Source organism: Lutra lutra, chromosome 16 (assembly GCF_902655055.1).
Source record: "Lutra lutra chromosome 16, mLutLut1.2, whole genome shotgun sequence".
Lineage (NCBI taxonomy): Eukaryota > Metazoa > Chordata > Mammalia > Carnivora > Mustelidae > Lutra > Lutra lutra.
This window is the reverse complement of record NC_062293.1, coordinates 46,854,467-46,876,811: the sequence shown is the minus strand read 5'-3', so window position 1 is coordinate 46,876,811 and position 22,345 is coordinate 46,854,467. Positions and strand designations below refer to the sequence as shown.

Sequence of the window (22,345 nt, the reverse complement as noted above, 5' to 3'; positions counted from 1 at the left end):
TTGGGTGGAGTTTCCACAAGAAGAAAGAGTTCCTATATCAACACAGGGCTGAAGGCTTAGAGGGGTGGGCAAAGACAGTGCTCCTTGCCTCGAGCACCCCCAAGAACAGACCCCCATGAGAGGCTGGCTAACAAGCAGCCAGGAAGGCAGGAGGAAGATGTCCAGAAACAGCGCTCTCACCTCCAGCTTCGCAAACTTATCTGACTTGCAGCAAGCGTTCTCTGCGTTGGTGAGCTTGGTGAGCAGAAACTCCCTGAACTCCGGGCCCTGGAACAGACAAGAAGCTCTGTAATGCCACCAGCCCCAGGTGTGGCTGAAAGTGCTTTCAGCCAGAGGAACAGGTATACAGAACAGGGGTTCTGGGGAGACCCCCTAAAGGATCCCCTTCTGACATGTGGTCATCTTTTAGCCCAGACGAGGACTACCTGCTAAGATGCCAACTGGTGGAAACCAGGTGTCCCAGTCCTGAGAAATCAATCCCCCACACACTGTTTCCATGACTGGAGGTCAGTCTTGCTGAGGCTGCTTGGACTGTGGCGTACATGTGAAAACCCTTCTTCTCCCACAAAGGCAACCCCGGAGTCAAATACCCTGACAAGGGGTGTTGTGCTAGGCCAGACTGGTAGCACAAGGAGAGGCGAGAGAGACCCCCCAAGGGAGGAGATTCCCCCAAGCCTGCCAAAGGGGCCTCCAGCCCAGATTTCACCCCCATTCCAGCCATTGCCGCTCAAATCCTGAAACCTGGAGTCTTGGAGAAGAGAAGAGCAGAGAGGGGAAGTTCTTACCTTCTGGAAAACAGGAGGGCTAGGCAGAGGGGGGCCAAAGGCAGGCACATCTTCCCGGGCCGTGACTGAGACCTGAAACAGAGTCTTGGTGTGGGCGAGCAGGGAGGAGATCCAGCCTGAGGATGATAACGCTTCCCGAGCCTTGGCCCTAGGGACGCCCACGGCTCACAGCACATGTCCTCCCTACCCCAGAATTCAAATACAAGCTCCCGTGAGCACTCACCAGCAGGGCCAAGCAGCTGCCGCTACAGGCAGGCCCAAGCTGCACAAAGCCATCCACACGCTCTCGTCTGCCTTCCTGGGGGCCGGCAGTGAGTCTGGCAAGATGACTGCCCGGGACTGAGCAGTTGCCTGGGCCCCGGCTTCTACTGCAGTACAAATGCCCAGGAGACCTTATCTGGTTACCTCATCTGACTGGACATTAATCCCACGGAGACGGCGAAGTGAGAACTGTTGACCCTATTTCACTGATGAGGAAACAGAGGCCCAGACACTGGGGCCATCCAGATTTCCTGACCCTGCCATGGGGTTCGTTTCCCACAACACTGACTCCTGAACCTGGCCATACAGCAGAATCACTGAAAGTGGTTGAAAAATAAATACCAACTGCATGGGCTCCACCCCAAACCTCCTGAATCACAAGCTCTGGAACGGAGCCAGGAATGTGCAACAATTACGTGCTCCTCGGAGCCTTGGCGCGGTGGGTAAACTAGTGCTCTGGTGCCCTGAACCCACATGCAGGGTCAGACAGTCCAGGCGAGGCTTGAACTAACGGAGCGCCAGGGCCCAGGCTGGCAGCTGTGGGTGGAGGGGATATCAAGGCACTCTGCACAGAGCACCCCAGGCTCTAGGCGTGCTATACCCTTCTGGCAAGCCCAGAGAGGCGGGAACTCATGGAGTGAGAGCACCCAGGTACTCTGTGTGGGGGGCTCCCAGGCTCAGGACAGACCCTGCACGCCAGCGGCTCTCCCTGTGTGGAGGTGCCCTGGTTTCACCTGTTCTCAGCCCACAGGGCCACAGGCCTCTCTGGAGACTCTGCCCGCTCCCCTTCCCAGACGGCCGCTGACGTGAGCCTGACTCTGGCACGCTGCCAGCCTCCCTGGCCTATGAAGTAGGGCAGATGCAGGGATTCTGCCAGACCGGGCGAGCAGGCAGCTCGGAGCCCAGCCAAGGGAAGGCCCTGCCAGGCTCTGGAAGGAAACAGTGGGAGAGAGCTGGTCAGTACAGCTTTCCCTCCCCAAGCTAAGGCTGTCTGCATGCCTGGAATTAAGAAATGGTGTGTGTTCAGCTGATGGGATTTCAGGCTGGTTCCTGCTGCCAAACACAGTCCCCCAGCACCACCCACTGTGCACAGGAATCTGGAGGGGGCGTGGTGGGAAGGCACCTGGGAAGAGGTCAGAGGTCAGGCCTCTGCCTTCTTACCACCCCAGTGCCCCCACTCCGGCTTATGCTAGAGTGGTCCATCCTGGCTGGCTAAGGAGCTTCAGCCATCCATTGGCCGAATCTCCCAGCCAGATAAGCCCACCACAGAAAAGCAGGGGACAGGACCCTTCCTGGTGATAGATGTGCATCGTCTATCCCTACAGGGTTCCCTCTCTGACCCCTTTCCAGCACAGTGCCTGGGTCTTTGCTGTTCCTTTTTTTTTTTTTTTTTAAGATTTTATTTATTTATTTGACAGAGTCAGTGAGAAAGGGAACACAAGCCAGGGGGAATGGGAGAGGAAGAAGCAGGCTTCCTGCTGAGCAGGGAGCCCTGAAGGGCTCGATCCCAGGGTACTGGGATTATGACCTGAACCAAAAGCAGACGCTTAACTTAATGACTGAGCGACCCATACGCCCTGCTGTTCCCTGCTCTTGAGGACAGGTGGGTTGCTGGGTGGAACCAGAAGCTGCCAGAACACAACCCCACCTTCCGTTTTCTAAAGTCCATAGGTGCCTCCCAGCAGGGGGCAGGGCAGGGCTGAGGAGAGAGGCTGGAAAGCAGGAGGAGGCTTGGGCCATGAGGACAAGGAAACAGCAGGGAGGTAGGGCGCCTCCCCGAACTGCAAACCTGAGATGCCACAGCAGTGCGGCCTGGCAGCCTTCACGATCTATGCCAGGGTGCTCAAGTACCAGATCAGCCGGCAACCTTCACGATCTGTGCCAGGGTGCTCAAGTACCAGATCAGCCGGGAGGGGAAGGGCATACCCAGACAGGCCCCTCCCCAGTGGTGTGCTTTGCATAGGGTTTCAGAGACCTCTGTAGGATTTCAGAATCAGGGCCAGTGCGAACTCAGACAGGAAGAGAGGGAGTCTGAGTGATGGGGCAGAGTAGGGACAAAATTCATGTCTGAAAAATCATGCAATGTAACCTTTTATGTATACCGGAGTTTGGGAGGCAAGTTCCCACCTGCTCCAACGGCTCGGGGATGCAGACCACAGGTAAGCCTGGACAGCGACTCTGGCTCCACCACTTCCGGGCTCTGTGGCCTTGGGCCTTAAGCAACTTAAGCTCTCAGCCTCAATTTCCTTCCTGGAAATTGAGGAAGAGAGACCCTGCCTGACCAGGGGCTTGGGAAGATTCTAGAAGACTGTGATTTTAAGAATCCAGCACAGTCCCTGATACAGAACAAACACCTGGGGAGGGGTAACCTGCTACCTGGTGCTTTTGGTTGTTTTTTTTTTTTTTAACTTTCCCTACTGACCTGTACTAATAAAGGACACCTCAAATACTAGAGTTCCCCTAAAACACTTCTTAACCTCCCTCCCTCTCTCTCTCTCACCCCTCCTTCTTCCTCGGTACCCCTGGCCTGGCCCCACTTCCCTTCCTGCAGTATGTCAGGGCTGGAGAGAACTCAAAGACTGTCTAGTCCAACTTCCTCATTTCATACAAATGGAAGCTGAGGTCCAGAGAGGGAAGGAACTGGCCCAAGGTCACAGAGCAGTCAGAAGCAGGGCCAGGACCAGAACCCCCAGCTCCTGAGCCTCTCAGTGTGGGGGCCCTTCCTGAACATTCCTACCCCTGTCCTTCCCTCCCTTTCCTCTTCTTTCCTCCTCTGTGGACGGCTCCCTGGGGCTATCTCAACCTCTTCTGCCATAGCCCCTAAGTCTGCAGAGGTCAGCAAATGTCCCATTTTACCCTGGACCCTCTGAGGAATCTCATGGGGTCCTCCCCAGTCTTCTCATCACCTGGTGTGCTGCTGGGAGTGTGACTGGACAGAGCTTTGGGGAGTACCTAGGAAGGCTGGTCTCCCTCGCTGTGCTCTGCACCCCTGGCCCCCCATTCACAGGTCTTGCCTTTCCGGCCCAGATATTTCCCCCGCAGGTGGACTACATGGTCCTGCAGCTTGGGACAGTCAGGCTCTTCCTGTGGGTCCTACTTCTCTGTGATCGCCACCATCTCTGAGGACAATGCTTTTCCCTGGACCATGGGCTAGGGTTGGGAGGATGTGGTAAAGACTTCCAGCATCAAAGCTGGAGGTGATGTGCTGCTTTTTTTGGATCGCTGTATTTTCCCACTCCACTAAGCTCTTGGGAAAGTGGAGAAGCCAGTTAGCTGAGTTCCATTTCCTAGTGGGAGCTAAAAACAAATACTAAGCGTCCACAAGAAGCCTCATTCTGCCAGCAGGGGCCCAGCAGACAAGCCACACATGAACCCATGACTGCCCGGCAGGGGCTGGGAGCCTTCCCACCACACAGCTTGACCTTGAAGACCCTCCTCGGTGGCCCTCTGCCTCTACTGGCTGTGGAAAGAGCCACTTGGCTGTCTGAGTGCCCCAGTGGCTGAACTCCACCTCAACAGTCCCCTCTCTCTCCCGGGAGGCCAGTTCTATACATCACTTCCACATGCCCCATCCCTAGCCAGGCCCACAGGAGGCACCAACTGAATACACTTGCTCCCATCAACAAACTGGGGAGCTGTCTGACATGAATCCCCATTTTGGTCTAGGAAGTTGATCCTTCAAGGAAATGCCCAAACCACAGCTTTTCTGACTTTTTGGCTAAAACTGCTCAGTGACAGAGGAGCAGGAACGCGAACAGGGGGATGTGAAAGAATTAGCTTCCCTCATAGGAGAGAGTGTGAGGTTCTATTTGTAGTCTCATATTGAGTTTTAAAGTTGATGTGAATTATGCACTTAAAATATGTGGGTTTCTACTGATGTAACAATTATATGACATCATTTTTCTTTTCCAACATCTTTGAGAAAGAGAGAGAGAGACAGAGACGGGGCAAAAGGAAAGGATCTCCAGCAGACTCCCACTGAGTGCAGAGCCCAACACAGGGCTTGATCCCATGACCCTGAGATCATGACCTGGGCTAAAACCAAGCAAAGTGGATACTTCGTGAAGGTGGCCATGAAGCACTAGGGACTCGTGAGCTCAAGAGATGACACAGTTATTACACTTTCAGGTTTCCCAATTTCCCCTTAGCAAAGACGCACTCATTTCCCTGTTATAACAGTGGTTCCTAGCACTTTAGGGAACAGGGAGTCCTCTGAGTATTTGAGCTTTGGTTTCTCTCCCCCTAAAACATAAAGCAGCACCTAAACTCAACAATCTTTGCATAAACAACATTTTGCATATAACCACAATGGGTTCAAAGGCTGACACCCACTTTAAAGACCCTGCCTCAATCTAGCTCCCTTGGATCCCACACCCCCAACACCACTGAGATGGAGAGCAACTGTTGCCCAAGAGGTCAGAACTGCTTCTCATGGAGAAAAGAAGGGCAGGGCTGGTGGTACAGTCACCAGGAATGGGCAGGGTGAGGACTGCTGGGGCTTACCTGCATTAGGGAGGATACTAAGCCATTTTGGAAGACCACTTGTTGATCTGGAGGCTCAGACTCAGCCACTTGCAACCCCACCTCCCTGGAGTCTTCAAATTAAAATCAATCATTTCTTCCAGAACAGCTAAACCAGAAGGACCCACCCCATGGCCAGGGTCTACCAGGCCCCCTACTCACCATCATTCTCACCATAAACATTTCTCCTTTACCTTCTTTCTCTTTGTTACCACCCTTCTTCCTCTCCCTTTCCTGATGGTCCCTCCACCCCCAACCTTCTCTTTTTTTCTCTCCTCTGGCTCTGCCTTAGTCCAGCCAATGGCATCACCAGATTCCAAACAGAGGCACCAGGGGCTTCTCAACCCTTGAGTGAGATGCTGTTGAACCCACAGGCAGCCAGATGGATGAGATGACCTCAGAAGGTGACTTCCACCAAGTCCAGCTCCCAAATCCCAGAAACCTGGGATTTCTAGAAAACTAATCACACCAATGCTAGGAGTATCATTTTGGAGAATGGCCTGAGAAGCCATGGAGAACTAGTGGTCCTCAACATTACTAAATCCAGAAGGTATGGTAAAGTGCCCGAGCCCCCCAGTTCCTCCAACGAGCATTCTTCTCACCTTGTAGGACGGGGTCTCCGTGCCCGGGTTCTCAGCCTGCACGACAATGTAGGCGTGTAAGAAGTTGGAGGCAATCATATCTGGGACAAACGGTGTGTTTTCTTCTTGGAAGATGATGGCCACAATGTCATTCCCAATGTGTCTCTTTCTCTGGAGCTAAACAAAAAGTGGTCATTGTTATAAGCCAGCTAGGAACAACCTGAAAACAGACAAGATCTAGACAGGAAAGTCCTCATTATTCTATCTTTATACAGAAACCCTGTAACTCTGAGACCTAGCTCTCCAGGGGAGTTTCCCGCCCCCCAATCTTCAGAAGCCACCAAAAAGAAAAAAATGGGGAAGACTAGATAGGTAGTGGCTAGTGAGCATGTTACAGAGCTCTAGAGGAGCCAGGGTCCTGACACAGGACTCGGGGAGAATGGTTAAAAGATGAGGAATGGGTTTTGCCCTGGCAGAACCTGTAATGGGTCTGGAAGGGACAGAAACACAGATGAAGCCGCCCGAGAACAGTAACAAAGGCACCAGCCAGCAGGTGCTACGTCGGCTGCCACACACAAAACATCTGGCACTCTGGGGGCAGAGAGGAAGGCAAAATCAGAGGCCTGGCGCTAACTGGAGAAGGCTTCCTGGAAGAGGAGATGGGGTGGGTGGGCAGTGCTTGAAGGAAATGTGGATGCGCAGGGATTAGCGAGCAGAGCATTCTATACCAGAGGGAGGGAGAGCCATGCTTAGAGAAAGAGGGCAACCTGGCTTGGCAGGGGTCACGGGAGAGAAAGCCATGCCTGATTCAAACTGGGCCAGGTCCTTGCACAGGCTCACTCAATCACCGAGCAGCTACTGTGCGTCAGGAACCATGCCGTGCTGTTCGCATGTGTGACTTCAAATACTGGGGCCACGGAGTCCTGGCTAGATGCCTACCTATGTGTTTGTTCCTCGATTAAGCGCCTCAGGCATGCAGGCTCTACGTTTCACATTGACTTTTATATTTACGGAGCACTGCTGTAGACTGAGTCCCAGGTTGGGCACTTTTACACGAATTGTCTCACTTATCCCACCCACCTCCTCCCATTTCTTGGGAGCAGAAAATTAATATTTATTCAGCCCTTGCAGAAAGCCAAGCTCTGTGTACTTCCCACTGAATATAGGGGAGACTGAAAGAGAGCCCCAGGCTGGGCAGGGGGTGAGGAGGCCATGAGGGAACAGAGACAAAGGTGAAACATGGAGAGAAAAACCTACTTTGGATTCAAAAGGAATCCTGCTCCCATTTGTTTCTGGAACATTCCGTGGTTATTTTAGAGCCAAATCACAGTCTCATTTGCCAATTTCCTTTTTCCCTACGAAGCCAGGCACTATGTTTACAGTATTACATCTGTGCTCCCTCCTCAGTTCCCTGCTCAGAGAGGAATGGGTCAGAGTCTGGGGAAGGGCCTACCTTCCCTTCTGAGTTTCCTAGAGACTGAAAAGGCACAAAAGTGGGAGGGGGCAGATGGTGCAGCAGCCAGGCCTCAGCTGCTGATTTCAGGGCTCCCCGAGAAAAGAGCTGGGCCACCTTGGGGACACACCACTCTCCAAAGCAGCAAATGAGAGGGAGGGCAGGACAATGCTGGATGCAGAGGTCTCATCCAGGTTCCCTGGTTGAGGTGAAGGCCGAACTCCTGTCCATGAGCAGGTGCAGCAAGAGATGAGACTAGAAAGGTTGAGAGGTGGGGGGCAATAACCACTGTTGGGGGGTCCTGCCACCCATCACTGGGGCAGGAAGGAGGGCCATGGTCAGGAAGGAAGCCTGCCACAAGCCAGGCACCATACTGAACCATACCTTCAGAACCTTCTGTGATGCCCCCAACAATCCTGTGACTTAGGTGGTCTTATCTGTTTTGCAGCTGAGGAGCATGAGCCACAAGGTTAACCAGCTTGCCCAGAGCCACATACCCCCGAGTGACAGAGCTGGCGTCAAGCTGCTACTTGCAAATGCTATCATGTCCTCCTCACCACCACCCTACACAAGCAGGGCACTTGGACTCTGCTCCCAGCTCTGCCCCCAACCACGCTGAGCTGCAGGTTCCCCACCTGTCAGAGCGAGACAAGCAGGAGCCCTGTCCTGCCTCCCACACCAGGTGCCATGACAGGCCACAAGGGTGAGACACATTGCGAACAGACTGGCCTCTGGATTATGAAAGTGGGAAAGGGGACCAGCCCCTCAAGTACCCAACACCAGAAGCTGGCTTTCACCTCACATGCCCCACGCTCCCAACGCCCTCCCGATCCAGGTTACCTGCTGGGCGTCTCCCTCGGTAAACGGCAGCTTTGTGGAGACATGAAACATGATCTCTCTGTCCCGGAATATCGTGTACACGGATTCCACCCCCGTCTGTCCGTGGGTCACATCCAGGCCTCCGCGAAAACTGTCAGCAAAACAGGGCAAGAGCAGGAAGGGAGTAAGTGTGAGGAAAAGTAGGCTACGTGGTGCCTTCCCTGAGAATACGGGGGCCGGAGAAGGAACGAGAAGACACGCGAGAGTGGGGGCACAGACAGAATGATGGGCCCGGCGTGGGGGGTCTGGGCTCCTGAGTACACAAGACCCAGAGGTCTACCCATAAGCCTCTTGTTTAAGAGACAGAGGCAGAACATCCATCCGGCCAACAGGAAGGGAGGTCACCCATCCTCAATCCCAAACGCCATCCTGGGTGCCAGTGGCCCCCACGGCTGGGCATAAGCCTTTCCTCTCCGCGAGGCCATGTCCAAGTCCTCAGCCCAGAGCCAGGGCAACCAGCTCTCCTGTGGGAGCATCCAGAGGCAGCGTGAAGAAGTGACAGACTCTGGATTTCTGCCCAGCCAGTCCTTCACGTGGAGACCCAGCCACAGCAGCATCCACCCCGGTGGTGTCCAAGGAGCCCCTCTCCGGTATCTCCTCAAAGGCAGGAAAGAAAAGTACTAAGACCCTGGGTGGGCTTCCGGGAGCCACCCCTTCTTCCTTTCTAGACATGGGCTCCCGGCCATGGGTCACAGTCTTCAGCAAGGGGAGGGGATGCAGGTTCCTTTAAGAAAATTAAATAAAGCACACCCTGGATGTCAGTCCCCGAAAACGTTGTAAGACAAACCAGAAAACGTGCTCCTCCCGGCATGGCGGGAAGCTCAGCAGGCTGGGGGTCAGGCGCTCTGGGTCCTGCCGATAAGCCAACATGTGACCTCGGGCACATCACTTCACCTGTCCTCATCTGCCTCAGTTTCTTCCTCTACACAATAAAGGGCTAGAAGTCCATGATCTCTGGGGTTCCTCCTGGTTTTAACAGCCTTTACTTCATCTATTCTAAGGCACACCTTTTTTCATACTTGAACATCTCTGAAACCAGGATGCATCTTACAATGATGGCTCCTCAGAGTCGATGGAAGGAGGCACAAGAAGAGCAAGAACGGAAGGACTCCCCGCGCTAACTCCGCATGGGGCTCCAGCCCTGCTACTTCACATGCAGGATCTACTTGAATCCCTCAACAACCTGGCGGCATCAGCACTATCTTTACCTCCCGCTACAGATGAGGAAACTGAGGCTTTCAGGGCTTAAGGCACTTGTTCAAAGACACAGAGCCAGTAAGTGGTGGAGATGGGACTTTTACCCATGTGTGACTGACGCCAGGTGGCAGTGATGACCTTGGAGGGGGAAAGAAGAAGTGGAGAAGAGAAGGGAGCGGGGAAGAAAGTAATAACTGAACACCACTACACACCAGGACCAGAGCTGGGCACTTTCGCACCTGATAGGAGATCCTGTCAATCTGGCTGACGAAGCAGGGGACCCCTGGGGCTCAGCGGCATGTCAGCCACAAGGCACAGAACAGGCTGGCCAGGCCGGAAGTTCCGGTCAAATGTTGCCTTTGTCAAGGGAAATCAAGGGCCAGAGTTTTCCAAGCATAGTCCCAATATTCTTTCTTCCCACTTAAGAGAATCAGAGGCTATTGCACAAATTTCTGCCAGGGAGATTACTGTATTTTCACCAATTCTTAATTATCCATTCTTTTTGTGTATTCTCTGAAATGGGCCCCTTCTCCCCACAGGGCCCTCTTTCCTGAAGGCCTGGCCAGTGAGTGACAGAGAAGGTGGATTCATTTCACTCTTGGTCAGAGCAGTTTCATTACACATCGGAAAGCCAGTGTCAGTGCCATTCAGAGAATGTGCCATTCTGGGTTATCCCCCACGTCACCCGTTTTCTTAGGGATGCAGGGGAATATTGGTCACTTGCCAAAAAACAATCCCATGTTTCCTGTGTGTGTTTTCACCTTTCACATACCCCCGAGACTCAACTGTTGCCCCTCTCCCTTACTCCAGGCTTTCATCACTAGGGCCAGAGCCCTTGGCAGAAACTCACCCTTTGAAATCCTGCAGTGTGATCGTGTCCCCCAAAAGGTCCAAGAACTCCTTGAAAGCTGGACTCTCCTCATTGTTTCCAAACAGCTCTTCCTCCAGGGTCTGAAAGAGAAAGAGAATCAGGGTAAGAGTCAGAAAGAAAAGCCTTCTTGATGCCAAGGGAAGGAATGTGGCTGCCCAGCTACCTGGTCCTTTTCTTCCTTTCTCCCCAGCCCCAAGACATTTGCCAACCACTGCCTCTGCTTGACTGGAGGAAGAACAAATAGCATTCACTCAGCAGAGCCGGAACTTCGGGGCTGGTTAGTGAGGACTTGCCAGCACAACACAGGCTGCTGGCCAGCGCAAAAGGCAGAGCTGAAGCAAAGAGTTCTTAGACTTGATACCAAAAACCATTCCATTAATGAAAAATTAATAGTTGGACTTCTGACAAAGGACTAGTAGCAAGAATATATACAGAACTCTCAAAACTCAGTAGTAATCAAAATCATAATCTCTCTCCCTGGGTGGCTATAATCAAGAAGAAAGACAAAAACTGACAGAGAGAGGGTACCTGAGTGGCTCAGTCAGCTGAGCAGCAGACCCCTGATTTCAGCTGGGGTCAGGAGCTCAGGGGTCTGGGATAGAGCCGCATGTCAGGCTCCAAGCTCAGCGGGGAGTCTGCTTGAGGAGTTTTCTCCTCTCCCTCTACCTGCCCCCTGCTTGCTCTCTCTCTCCATCTCTCTCTTAAAGAAAAAAAAAAAAAAATCTTAAAAAAAAAAAAAGAACTGATGGTGAGGATACGGAAAAGTCAGAAGCATCATACACTGCTGGTGGGAATGTAAAACGGTGCTGTCTCTTTGGAAAACAGTCTGGCAGTTCTTCAAAAGGCTAAGCATAGAATTACCATATGGCCCAGCAATTCTACTCCTAAGAATATATCCAAGAAAAAGGAAAACATAAGTCCACATAGAAACTTGCACATGAATGTTAAAAGCAGCATTATTCATAACAGTCCAAAAGTGGAAACAACCAGAATGTCCATCAACTGACAAACAGATAAACGAAATGTGGTATGTCCATACAATACATAATTCTGCCGTCAAAGAAATGCAGGACTGCCTCATGCCACAACATGGATGACCCTTGAAAACATGTTAAGCAAAAGAAACTAGACAAAAAAGACCGCATATTATGATTCCATTTACACAATGTGTTCGGAACAGCCAAATCCACAGAGACAGAAAGTAGATTTGTGATGACAGGAACTGGCAAGAATGGATATGGATGGACCGCTAATGGGTATGGGGTTTCTTTGGGGGTTGATGAAAATTATCTGGAGTTAGATAGTGGTGATGGTTTTATAACTATGTGAATATACTCCAAGCCACTAAGTTGTACACATTTGAATCATATTAAATGTAAGTTACACCTCAATAAATCTGTTATGAAAAGTTTCGAACAGTTAAAAAAAAATCCAATTAGAAAATGGTCAAAAGAGGGGCACCTGGCTGGTTGGTCGGGACAGCATATGACTCTTGATGTTGGGGTTGTGAGTTCAACCCCAATGTTGTGTATAGAAATTACTTAAAAATAACATCTTAAAAAAAACGGAAATGAGGGGCACCTGGGTGGCTCAGTGTGTTAAGCCTCTGCCTTCAGTTCAAGTCATGATCTCAGGGTCCTGGGATCGAGCCCCACATTGGGCTCTCTGCTCAGCGCGGAGCCTGCTTTTTCCCCTCTCTCTCTGCCTGCCTACTTGTGATTTCTCTCTCTCTCTCTCTGTCAAATAAATAAATAAAAAGATTAAAAAAAAAAAACGACATGAATAGTCATTTCACCCAAAGAAATATATACAGAGGGCAAATAAGCACATGAAAAGATCTTCAACACCATTAGCCGCCATTAGGGAAATACAAATTAAAACCATTATGAGACATTACTACACATCTATCAGAATGGCTAAAATTAAAAAATAGTAACAACACCAAATGCTGGTGAGGATGTAGAGGAAATGGATTACGCATATATTGCTGGTAGGAATGCAAAATGGAACAACCACTCTAGAAAACAGTTCAGCAGCTTCTTACAAACCTGAACATGTAATTACCATAAACCCAGCATATGCTCCTCGGCATTTACCCCAGAGAAATGAAAATTTATGCTCACCCAAAAACCTATATACAAATGTTCACAGCAGCTTTATTCATAATCCCCCCAAATTGGAAACCACCCAGATATCCCTCCAAGGGTGACCAGTTAAGCAGACCACAGTATAGTCATGCCACGGAATACTATGCAGCCATGAAAAAAGCAATGGACCCCCCCCCCTTACAGATACACAGAAGAATTTGGATGAATCTCCCTGAGTGGGAAAAAGAGCCAATATCCAAAGGTTATATAGTGTATGATCCCATATATGTAACAATTTTCAAATAACAAAGTGTTAGAAAGTAGAGAATACATTAGTGGTTGCCAGGGCTCAGGGACTGGAGGTAGGAAGGGATGATAGAGGCAAGAAGGAGGTGGGCATGCTTTTGAAAGGGCCACATAAGGGATCCTTGTGTTGGTGGACTTCTTCTGTATTTTGACTGTGAAGCCTACACTATAATAAAATTATATACAATGAAATACACACACACACACACACACACACACATATATCCCTATGGTCACATGAAAGCCTGGAGAAGTCTGAATAAGATCTGAGGATTGTATCAGTGTCAATATCCTGGCTGTAATTGCGCACTACAGTTTTATAAGACATTACCTTTGGGGAAAACTGGGTAAAGGGCACACAAGAGCTTTCTGTATTATTTCTTAAAACTGCATGCCAATCTACAAACATCTAGAAGTTAAAAGTTTAATAATTTTAAAAAAGTAGAAAGCAAAGTTGAAAATGGTAGTAAGCTCTGCCCTTGTGACAGGCTCCAAGCAGTGCATGGCCCTGCCTGATCAGGAGGCTCTGCCCACTGAGGCAGGATCGGCAAAGAGCGATGACTCGCAAACATCCAGATGGCAGTTCACAGCTGCAGATGACCCGGGAAACTCCAGCATGAGCAATCCCTTCAAGGAGAAAGTCTCTAATAGGTGACTCTTTAATATCTCCTTAACACCTGCTTCATCACAAAAAAGAGCAGATCCCAGGTTCTATGCCTTCATCGGGCAGCAAAATCTAGCTAGATTTCAATAACTTCACTCTTTTTCATGGTATTTCCTTTTTCGAATGACCTTCATTTCATGCAAGGGATATTGATTTTCTGATTAGAATGGTGATACAAAATTTCCTTTAAACCATGCATGTAAGGTGGGAAAAAAAGGCTTTTTAAAGAAAATGTGAGGTAGTTAATAGTACAGGTGCAATAAAAAGTGTAAGAGAGGCAAACAGGAGAAAATATGATCTTGGATGTCATTTGTGAATGTCTGAAGTTTGGGAAACATGGCCCTCTAGCAGGGGTCAGCAAACTGTGGCCCAGGGGCTTTATAAATAAACCTTTATTGGAACACAGTCAGGACTATCCATTTGATTCTGTCTATGGCTGCTTTTGCAATACAAAGGCAGTGTTGGGTAGTTAGTTCCACAGAGACAGTACGGCTCATGAAATCTGAAATATTAATTATCCGGCCAATCACAGAAAGTGTGCTGATTCCTGCTGTATAGAGAGCATGCCACAAAGGCATCACACACAACTCTGACCCAGCGTGCTGTTTACCCCAGGTCGTGAGGCCAGAGTGTGCGAGAACAGCTGCTTCCAGGTAACACACATCCTCTCTGGAGAAAGCAATCCAGCTTATTCAGCAGGGCATGCAGCTTTCGCTAGGACGGACACCCAGCCTGGTGCTAGCAGTGTATTTTTACACTGGCCATGAGTCTGACCATGCGCTCAGGGAGGGGGTCTTAGTCAACACTGTGTCTGACAAACAGGAGAATTAGAGGGAACTTACTTGTATCCTAAGAATGGCATAGAGCTTTCATTGCAACAAATGTTCATATAACCTGCCCCATGGGTATAGGTCTGCAAAACAATAACTTTTTTAAAAGTTTTTTAAAAAAGACTTTTTTCTCCCTGTGTACCTCCACCGGGGCTCAGCAGCATCCAGTAAATAAACAACACCCAGACTCCTCCCAGAGGTGGATGGTTAATGTTTGGTAATTATAATTTTGCTAGAACACTGGGTTGTAATCATCTTATGAGATTTGCTACGGTAAATTTCACAAGCAAAAACTTTAATTAGGGGGGTTATATTAGCAGATCTGTACAAAATAAATATGCAATATATAAAAATAATTAGAGCAGCTACCTGAATAATCTCCCTTCAATTATAAGATTCATCCATGTTGGCCTCCCAGCTACTAAACTCTTCACTTAATTAGACTGTTTTTAAGCAAACACACTTCTCTTGTGGTCTAGTAACTTCAGACAAGGAAGTCCACTATCAGCTAGTCAAGAAACACACCATCACGGGGAAAAAAAAACAAAAACCCCATAGATAATGTTGAAAGATACTATCAACTGACCTACCATAAGAGCACCGAAACTTTTATCCATTGATTCACACAGAAAAAAGTTATTGAGTGTTATTTCCATAAAACCACCATGCTAGGCTCTTGGGTGATACCAGGATAAACCTGGTGTAGAACCTTCTAGGTGAGGAAGCATGGGTGTGTTCAGCAGCCCACTTCTCAGGGTGTTAATGCATGTCCATGATAGGCAAGACGGGAAGTTTGTGGTCAAATAAGTATGGGAAACACTGTGTTCAAAAAAGCTCTGTGAGCTCTTTACCCTGGGGTTCTTAGAGCCTTTAAAATGTTCCCACACAATCGCCCCCACCTCGAGGAATTTGTTCACAGAGTACCCACCAGGCCAGCATCTCATGGAACACACTTCGAGAAACATTATCCTGACAACCTAACCTCAAAGCAGCATAGAAGTGCTATGACAGACAGAGGAGGGGGAGCAGTAGTGTACCGGGAAATTTTTTTTAACAACCAGGTTTCCAAAGAGGGAAAGCAGAAGCCCTAGTTTGCGAATTTCCTGGTGTAAATACTTCCGCCATGGCTGATTTCAAGCCACCGGCATGACATTGCGGAATGCAGAGCTGGAAAGAGATGCACGCAATGCTCCAGCAATCTAAGAAAGTCCAGGGAGAAAGAACTAATCCCCAGCTGGGAGAAGGGCAGGCAAGGAGAAAGCAGCTTGTGCTAATCCATTCCCTCTACCCAGTCCGATTATTCTTAGGACAACAGCCCATAGTTCAATATAAGCTGAGGTAGCCAAGAAGAATTAGAAGTTCCTTTATGAAAAATGACACTGCTGTTTAAAGGATGTGCAGGCCTTCTTGTGAGGAGGAGCCCACCTTGAAGATCCTGTCACCTCCAGCCTAATTCATCCTGTAACGTGACTGTTGTGCTCAGCATGTGGAAGAAGCTAGCGTAGAGCTTCTGTGCTTGAAGGGAGGCAAAGAGGGAGTCCCCAGAGAGAAACCACAGGGTATAGTGACCAGTATGGATTCGTGATGCTTACCTGCCTGGCTTTTTGATAAATAACCCCAAATTTGAACGTGTTGTTGACATCGTGCTCATCATAGGACACAATCATTTGGGAGGCCTAGAAAAATGTAGAGAGAAAGAAATCAGACTGTTCATTAACTGAGGGACAAGGGAGGAAGCAAAAGGAAGGGAAAGCACTCATTCTGGTGGAGAATGTGTCCCCATGGTGTGAGACATCCACACACGTGCGGGGAGCCACAAAGGGAAGCCAGAGGTCTCAGCTGGTTCCCAGACTGGGGCTCTCCCACGGCGGCCACACCTCTGGATCTCCACACCATTCCCATCCAGATGGGCCAGCCAAGGCCTGGGAGTCCAGCAAGATTCAAGGAACAGACTTGCCCCAGTGTTTTATCTGTGATGTAAAGAGTGAAGGGCCCCAAAACTGGTCAGCGAGGATGATGCTGGCCCTAATTACCTCTGATCAGCATACGATTTTAAGCAAGGCACTGCTCATGCCCAGACTTCAATCCCCCTTTATCTATTAAGTGAGAGGTCTCTAAGGAGGAACACACAATATGCAAAGGGAGGGTGGGGTGGGAAAGAACCCTGACCACTGGTTTGGTTTAGTTTTCTCTTGTGCCTCCGTGTTGCTGTCCAGGGCTCAGAAACACCAAACTCTGTATCTTGAATCTGTTGCTTTTACCTGCCTAGCTTTGAGTGAGCCATTTTACTTCTCTGGACCTCAGTTTTCCCATCCATTAAATGGAGATGTGTGGTTGTGAAGATTCAGTAACACCAGGCACATAAGGTGCTGAGCAACAGAGCAGCTATCACCATCATCATCCTCATCATCTGTGTGACCCTCCAGAAAGGTCGGAGCTGAACCAGCTTGTTGGGAAGGAGGAGACTTGGGCTTTATTGGGATACTCTCTGCAGTAAAAAGGAGGGATCTGACCACATACTACAGAGGAGGGACAAACAAGGCATGTCTGGTGGTTTGGCATATGCAACCCAAGGGAGGCTCTGAGCCACCCAAGGAAATGGGCGCTTCTCAGCTCCGCCGGGAACGGCACCGCTGCCCAGGCCCAGAGGGAGACCCCACACCCACGTGGAACAGTCAAAGTTGCAGACCAGCTGCCCTGCCAGGGAAGAGGCATCCAGCCATGGAGAAGGCCCCACAGAACGTTCTAGACTCTATGAATTACACACACACACACACACACACACACACACACCCCTCCCTCAGCCAGATTAACACCCCAGCCGGACTAAGTGGTTCTTCAAATACAGAAAACAAGAAAATACAGCTGCTTTTCCATTATTACCAGAGCCGGAGGCTTTCCAAGTCACAGGGAGAACTGTGCAAATGAGCACCGTCCCCAGCTTCTCTCGGCAGACAGGATTTGATGACAAAAACCTGCCAAACTTGTAGTTAAATAAGGCCTTCGTGACAGGGTTTTAATGTTTAGTTAAAACTCACTAATTCAGCTTTAATTATAAAGGGAAGGGCAGCCTGAATGAAAGAAAACGCTCCATGGGGGGCAGCTTATTCTGGGGAGAGCCTCCAGACGCGCAGAGGGTGTCTGAGAGAGGGGGCTCTGGCACATTCCCGTGCAGGTGAGGACCCTGCCATTAGCTCAGCCACAGCACAGGGATGAATGGTGTCAAACACAACCATGAACATCCAAGCCATGTGTTCCAGAGGGGGCCGAATTCCTCGGCCAGGACAGGGCCTCTCTTCCCCACCCAAACATTCCAGCTAGCCATCCCTCACTACCAGCAGCGGGGTGCAGGGAGCGGACTGAGCCAGCCCTAGCAAGCCTCCGCGGCCACTGTCTGGACGCACAGGGTGAGCTTCGAAGCACCGCTCACTTCCCCTTCCGGCCCTCCAGACCCTGCCAGCTCATGAAGCAGTCTGCACACCAGCTATCTTCCCGTGGCCAATTTAAAGCAATTCACTGTCCGTGAGTGATTTAGGTCCTGTCGTGCCATAATTGTTCTTGAGTGGGCTTGTTGGTTTAGTTTTGTTATTATTGTTCCTCTACCCACCCACACTCCCACAACTGGGGTCAAATTCAGGCCAGTCCGAAGGAAACTGATAACAGAACCAGCCTGTTTATTAACTAAGGCTGTGCAGGGGCTGTAAGGCCTCAGAGCTGCAGTAACACTGGCAACGGGAAGCCACGATCTGGCCTTTTCTCTCTTAGTGGGGTTCTGCCCCCTCGCTCCTCCATGATGGCAGACCAGATCTGCACTAACCCTCCAGCTATAGGTGGAATCACTCCCTACATCAGAAGGGCCTCCAGGAAGTATGACGAGAATAAGGGGGAGAGGTCACAACACTGCAACCCCTCTACCGCCCCCACAACAGATGGGGACCAATTCAGGTGGGTCTCTCCCCAGGCACGGCCAAGGACAGGTTTCCAGTGGACCAGTTTGCAAAGGGGTGAGAAGGGAAAGGGAGAGACATGGAGGTTTATTGGAGACCCCACAAAACCCCACCAAGATGCACAGAACATCCCACAGAGCCACCGGTATGCAAATCCATGCCAAGCTACAGAGCCCTGGGAGAGGGGAAGAGGTGAAGGTCCTCACCTTGGGGTATAGGACAGGGTTGAATTTCAGCCCCACAGCGTCATCACAGAAAGCCTAAGCAGGAAGAGAGAAACACACAGTTCAGGGGCCATTTCCACTGAAAACATTGGGGCTGCAGGGTCAGAAGGCCCGGGGCTGAATCCTGGCTCTGCTGCTCACTAACTAGTGGCCAGGAAAGCCAACTCACCTTCCTGGGGTTTCCTGATAAACTGAGGCCACACAGAAGGCATTCAGCACAATTCTGCTTGGCATTCCCGCTCCCAACATGTGGGTCCGACCATCCTTCTCACCCCACTTTGCTGACTCAGTTCTCAAGCTCCCAATATCTCAGAGCAGAGACATGGGTCCCTCCACCAGCTGATGGACAGCTCCTTACTCAAGGTGGGGGTGGGGGGGTGTCCTCTGTCTGGACCTACAGCCTGGCCATCCTCCAGCCTATCTCTCCTGTGTTGTGAAGACTGTCTGGCCACCCGACCTCATCCTCCTCTCAAGTCCTACAGTACTCTGCATAGCCAACCCTTTCTTTCCATGTCTCTGGTCCCCTGGACCAGCTGTGAACTTGGGGGTGGAGGCCATGAGTAGCCTCAGCTGTGAGGATGAGATGGGGAGGTTGTAGGCAAGATGAGGACATCTGCCAATAGCCCTCCCTCACCCCAACCATGGCATCAAGGGCCAAAGAGCATAGTGGCCTTCCCCTCTCCAAGGACAGAGCCCTCTCTGGACGAGCCTGCACCCCTGCCCCAGCCCTGGGCTTAAGAGAGGAGGCCCGCTTCTCACAGGGGTTGGTTGTTACCTTTGCAATCTGAGGGACACTGGGCAACTTGTTCAATCCAGCCAAGGGGATCCTTTCATGCACTGTCTTCACTTTGGACCTGCACATGTGAATGAAGGTGAGAAAAGGGGTCTATGAGAAAGGAAGTCCATTAGGAAAAGCACTGAGGTCACACCAGACCACAAGGCACACTAGCTTTGCATCTCCCTGGGTCAGATCTGCCGCATTTCACCCAACCCGTGAGCTGGGCGCCACACTCAAGTGGTGGGAAAATGGAATCTTGTACTTATCCCAGAGGAGGGTATACTGTTATATCTCTGCAACCGAGATGTGGGATGTGTGGAGAGTCACCTTCAAGTTCACCATGATTTTGGGGTTGTTGTGGGGATGTTTTGTGTTCTCCCAAAGAACTGGGCACAACTTCTGGATAGATGTGTGTTCTCACATGCAATTAAGCCTTTATGAAAAGAAAAATCTAATACTTGAAAATCTAGATTTAGTCAAAATATAAAAGGGATGAAAGTTGCTTTATAAAGGGATTCACCGTAAGACTCTAAATTTAGCCTGTTCCCCTGATTCCTTTAGCACATTATGAAAGTTTTGAATTTTACTGAATGCTTTTCTGCATCTGCTGAGATAGTCACATGGTTTTTAATCTGTTAACCTGGTAGATTACACTTCTGTTGAGCCATCTTTTCGTTCCATGGGTAAAACTCGCTTGTTTATGATGTATTATTTTTTCATATCCTGCTGACTTTAATTTGTTAATATTTCCTTGAGACTTTCATATCAATAGCAACACTGGCTTTTTTATTTTCCTTGTACTTCACTTGTCAAGTTTTGATATCAAGGTGTTATCCCAGCCTCATAAAATTGCTGAGGAGATTCTGAACCTTTGAATTCATTTGTATACACCACAGGGACTTACTGTTCCTTAAAGGTTTGCTAAAACTCATCCTTGAAATCTCTGGGCTTCCTGGGGGTTTTTTGGGGGGGGTGAGGAGGGGTGGGATAGCTTTGGCTATCGATTCAGTTTATTTAACGGTGAATATTTAGGTTTTCTACTCCTTATTGAGTCAATTTCGGTCATTTATGTTTTTCTATATAATTATCCAACAGTGCAGTGACATATTATGGGTTTTGGTATTCTCTTAAGACTTAACCTGGGGGCGCCTGGGTGGCTCAGTGGGTTAAGCCGCTGCCTTCGGCTCAGGTCATGATCTCAGGGTCCTGGGATCGAGTCCCACATCGGGCTCTCTGCTCGGCAAGAAGCCTGCTTCCCTCTCTCTCTCTCTCTCTGCCTGCCTCTCCGTCTACTTGTGATCTCTCTCTGTCAAATAGATAAATAAAATCTTAAAAAAAAAAAAAAAAAAAAAAAAAAAAAAAAAGACTTAACCTGTACTTATAATCACACCCCTCCCTTCAGTGTCTTAACATGATCTGTTTGCATCTTTTCTCTGTTTTCCATAATCAGACCTTGATGGGGGTGTACCTATTTTATTAATCTTCCCAAAGAGACAATTTTTGGCTTTGTCGTCTCCATTCCTTTTTATTGTTGCTTTCTACTTCACTAGCCTTATTCTTTGTCTTTTTTATTTCCTTCCTTTGTATTTCCTTTGTTTTTTTTTCCTGCTGCTCTTTTTCTAACTTCTTGACCCACATGCTTACACAGTTAATCTTTCTTTTTTTTTTACAAATGCATTTTAAACTATCCATCTTTCTCTCTAACTACCACTTGAACTGCATCTCACAAAATGCTGGGTGGTATTTTCATTGTCATTCAGTTCTAAATATTTTGTCAGTTCTTTCGTGATTTCCTCTTTAGTCCGTAAGTTATTTAAAGGGTCGCCTTCTTTTTTTTTTTTTAGCTTTCTACATGTTCTCTTCCTTCAGTAATTGTTGATTTCTCACTTAATCTTCCCAAGTTCAGAGAACATAATCTGTATGTTAATTATTTTAAATCAGTTAATGTACTACACAGACATTTTTCATGTTTCATGTGGGCTTAAAAACAATGTTTCGTTTTGTTGAGTTCAGGAATGTATGTTACAAGATCAGATTTGTTAACTGTATTGTTCAAATCTTCTACATATTTACAATTATCTGCTTGTTCCATCATGTCTGAAAGATATTACTAAACTCTCCTACTATAACTGAGGATTTGTCTGTTACATTCCTATCTGTTTCCGCTTGTCTGAATCCAAGACCGTATTACTAAGTACAGCTTCATGACTGTTAGATCTTCGAGGTGGACTGTTCTCTATCATCATGGGGGCCGAGTCTTCTGTGGGTCCAGTAAAGGGCATTTTTCTCCACCCAGATAAGGAACAGATTCAGAAACAAAAAAAATTAAGAGCAAGGTGATTAGAAGTCAAAGTAACTCCTTCGTTCCTGATAAAAGTCACCCACTTTAGTGTACAGATGAAATGGGTCTTCTAACTAAACCCCAGGATTGTCCTTCAGGTCCCAGGTGCTGCCAGGCAAGAGGCAAGCCTCCTCTGGAGGGGGTTGGCTCAGGTGGGGCCTCTAGCACAGAGGAGTGGAGGGCATACCCTGTGGGCAGCCAATTCCAAGAGGAAAAACAGAAAGGGCTACACATGTCAAGTTCTTGCTCCCTAACCCACCGATCAGAGAAGGCAGAGAGAGTCAGGGGTGTTAACACAGAAGTATTCCTTCCCTATAGGAGGAAATATCAAGAGTGGGGAGAAGTTATTTCCAAGCTACAAAGGAATATGCTCCCTTTACCCTTACTAATGCTTTGTTTCTGAAATTCTATTTTGTGTAATATTATTGTTGCTATACCACCTGGAAGCATTGGTTAGGATTTTCCCAGCGTATATTTTCCATTTCTTTTATTTTAAATCTTTCAACATTATTTTTCTTTAGGTATGTATCTTACAAGAAGACTAGAGCTATAAACCCTATGATCCAGTAATCACATTACTGGGGTATTTACCCCAAAAAAATACAAAAACACTAATTCAA

At 48.9% G+C, this 22,345-nt stretch overlaps 1 protein-coding gene across 8 annotated transcripts in view; it reads right to left on the bottom strand.

The window, feature by feature from the left end:
* Window positions 1–22,345, bottom strand: part of RAP1GAP2 (RAP1 GTPase activating protein 2) — a 264,858-nt gene that overhangs the window by 19,583 nt on the left and 222,930 nt on the right. For all 8 annotated transcript variants that reach the window (XR_007123396.1, XM_047707371.1, XM_047707373.1 and 5 more), the window contains 8 exons: window positions 19,382–19,460; window positions 18,589–18,642; window positions 16,028–16,111; window positions 10,528–10,628; window positions 8,442–8,571; window positions 6,170–6,325; window positions 786–857; window positions 181–267 (listed from right to left, as the gene is read on the bottom strand). Coding sequence is in view for 7 of the 8 variants with exons in the window: in XM_047707371.1 (XP_047563327.1) it covers window positions 181–267; window positions 786–857; window positions 6,170–6,325; window positions 8,442–8,571; window positions 10,528–10,628; window positions 16,028–16,111; window positions 18,589–18,642; window positions 19,382–19,460 (763 nt within the window). In the remaining variant the exon portion in view is untranslated. The remainder of the gene's footprint in view (window positions 1–180; window positions 268–785; window positions 858–6,169; window positions 6,326–8,441; window positions 8,572–10,527; window positions 10,629–16,027; window positions 16,112–18,588; window positions 18,643–19,381; window positions 19,461–22,345) is intronic.